We start from the raw sequence: 2,756 nt of genomic DNA on the forward strand, positions 1-2,756 counted from the left end.
GTGTCTCTATGAGTCAGAATTGACTCAATGACACCTAATGAATGACAGCAATAATATCCTGAACAACTTTCAGATAGCCATTTCATGCTTAGGTGCCAATGTTTCTTCAACATGTTTATAAAAACTCATAAAGCTATGAAATTAGTTAAAGCCACAGGCCCTGAGAGAATTTAGAAACTTACATAGTTCAAGTAAGGAATAAATATCAAAGAGACTTGTTAGAAAGGGAGAAATATCAATGAGAAAGGAATTCCTGAGGGAGAAATGGAGGAAACAAGGGATTCCAGAGTAGAGGATCACTTGAGAATTTCAAAGACAAAAATAATGTGAGAAAACATTGAGAATGAAAGAAATTTTAGTAATTAATATAATATTATTAGTGCTGAAAATGGTGATTCATTTTTTCAATGTGGTATACTTGAAATGACATATGAACTGGGATACAATAATCTGGTTCTAGTCCTGGGTCCATGCCTTACAGGAATAGTTGTATAATTCACAACCTCTTTGAGTCTCATTTATCTTATTTGTAATATGAAGATTATGGAGTTTTTGTAAGGTTATCTGAATAGCATTTGTATAGATTAGGCTATTAAACACCAAATTAATAAAAATATACTATATGACTAAACACATTCAAATATTCATACATAAACCTGTCAGATAATATGTGTGACAAGGCTCTAGAAAAAAACAGGTGTTACAAACATGTGAGATTGGTGTAATGATTGAATTTGTTTTGTTAAAGGGCTTGTATCTGAAATCCATCTTCCCCAAATGGAACCGATGGGCAGTACAAATAACGTGACTGAGCTAATTCTCACTGGCCTTTTCCAGGACCCAGAGGTGCAGAGAGTGTGCTTTGTGATATTTCTTCCCGTGTACCTGGCCACGTTAGTGGGCAATGGTCTCATCGTGTTGACAGTCAGTGTCAGCAAGAGTCTTCATTCCCCCATGTACTTCTTCCTTAGCTACCTGTCCCTGGTGGAGATCAGTTACTCCTCTACTGTTGTCCCTAAATTCATCACTGATTTACTCACCAAGATTAAAACCATCTCCATGGAGGGCTGTCTGGCTCAGATATTCTTCTTCCACTTCTTTGGGGTCACTGAGATTCTTTTACTTGTGATGATGGCTTATGACCGCTATGTGGCCATCTGCAAGCCTCTTCATTATATGAACATTATGAGCCGTCAACTGTGTCATATACTAGTAGCTGGTTCCTGGATGGGGGGCTTTTTACACTCCATAATTCAGATTCTTATCACCATCCAATTGCCCTTCTGTGGCCCCAACATAGTTGACCACTACTTCTGTGACCTTCTGCCATTATTCAAGCTTGCCTGCACTGACACCTTTGTGGAGGGTGTCTCTGTATTGGCCAACAGTGGCTTAATTGCCTTGTGTTCCTTCCTTATCTTGGTATTGTCTTATATTGTCATCCTGGTCAACTTGAGGAACCACTCTGCTGAGGGGAGGCGCAAAGCCCTCTCTACCTGTGCCTCTCACATCACAGTGGTCATCTTGTTCTTTGGGCCTGCTATCTTCCTCTACATGAGGCCCTCTTCCACCTTCACTGAGGATAAGCTGGTGGCTGTGTTCTACACTGTCATCACCCCAATGCTGAACCCCATCATCTACACACTCAGAAATGCAGAGGTGAAAAATGCTATGAGGAGATTGTGGGGTAAGAAGAACTCAAGGGTAGACTGAAAATGGGAAAATGATAATAAAATGTACACCTTATTATTCTATGTTCTTGAAATGGATTTTTATTTTAGTAGGATGTTCAGAATGGCTGAATAAGTGTAAGGACTTAATTTTATTACTGTTATGATTTCCCTTTATAACAAAAAACTGCCTATATCCTGATGTAATATACAAAGGATCAGTCAGATTATTTTTCTTAAGTGTTAGGAAAATTGATAGATTCCATAATATCCACTGATATCATGGGATTGGGTAGTATGAAAATTTAAGCCAAATGAGAAAGAGAACATGTTTTTGTAGGACTAAATTAAAATTTTTTATGCTCATGATCATAGTACATGTTTTATCATTGCCATTATTATTACAATTGTAATTGTAATAATTTTATATATTCTCACTAGACTGTATGTTCTCAATAGCATAACTGTCTCTTCTTCATTTTTGTATGCCTAAATATTGTGCAAATAGTTGGTGCTTTATGAATGCTTGTTGAATAAACAACCCTCTAATGCCTGTGCAAAAATCTTTTCTATATCAATAAATACTTCTTAAATAAATGTTGACTATACAGCCTATCTGAATAAACCCGCTTCTAAGACTGAAACTCAAAGGGAACACCTGAGCAGGCTTGTAAGCTTTCTGGTGACCACTCTCTTCTACTTGTGAGTGGAAGTGGGAAAAATGTAGCAATGAAGACCTGGGCTGAGTTTGGCCATGTTCCATTGACACCTGTTGACCTTGAGATGAAAGAGAGAAGAGGGAGGGCTGGATGGTCTGAAGTTGAGAGACACTTGGGAACACCCAAACCCATGGACACTGACCTAGCCACTGGGGCCTAGAATTAAGAGTGAAATGGCCAGCTCATCTTAAGGGGGAAGAGGTATGTGAGAGCTCCCAAACTTACAGATGGTACCCATTTGACCTAGCTTGGGTGGCTTGCTGATCAGAACTCAACCAGATGAATATAAAGAAGTTTGGTACAGGAGGTAAGTGTAAATTACTGCAATTTGATGAACTGGACCTTTGCTTATGAATGTAGTTGCTCA

The 2,756-nt window shown here is 38.5% G+C and overlaps 1 protein-coding gene across 1 annotated transcript; it reads left to right on the top strand.

The window, feature by feature from the left end:
• The first annotated feature begins 786 nt into the window (after positions 1–786).
• Positions 787–1,713, top strand: LOC102815727 (olfactory receptor 4B1-like). The gene has a single exon (XM_006865108.1). The coding sequence runs from the start codon at positions 787–789 to the stop codon at positions 1,711–1,713; it is 927 nt and encodes a 308-aa protein (XP_006865170.1).
• The last annotated feature ends 1,043 nt before the right edge of the window (positions 1,714–2,756 follow it).

This window comes from Chrysochloris asiatica, unplaced genomic scaffold, assembly GCF_000296735.1.
Source record: "Chrysochloris asiatica unplaced genomic scaffold, ChrAsi1.0 scaffold00075, whole genome shotgun sequence".
Classification (NCBI taxonomy): Eukaryota; Metazoa; Chordata; class Mammalia; order Afrosoricida; family Chrysochloridae; genus Chrysochloris; species Chrysochloris asiatica.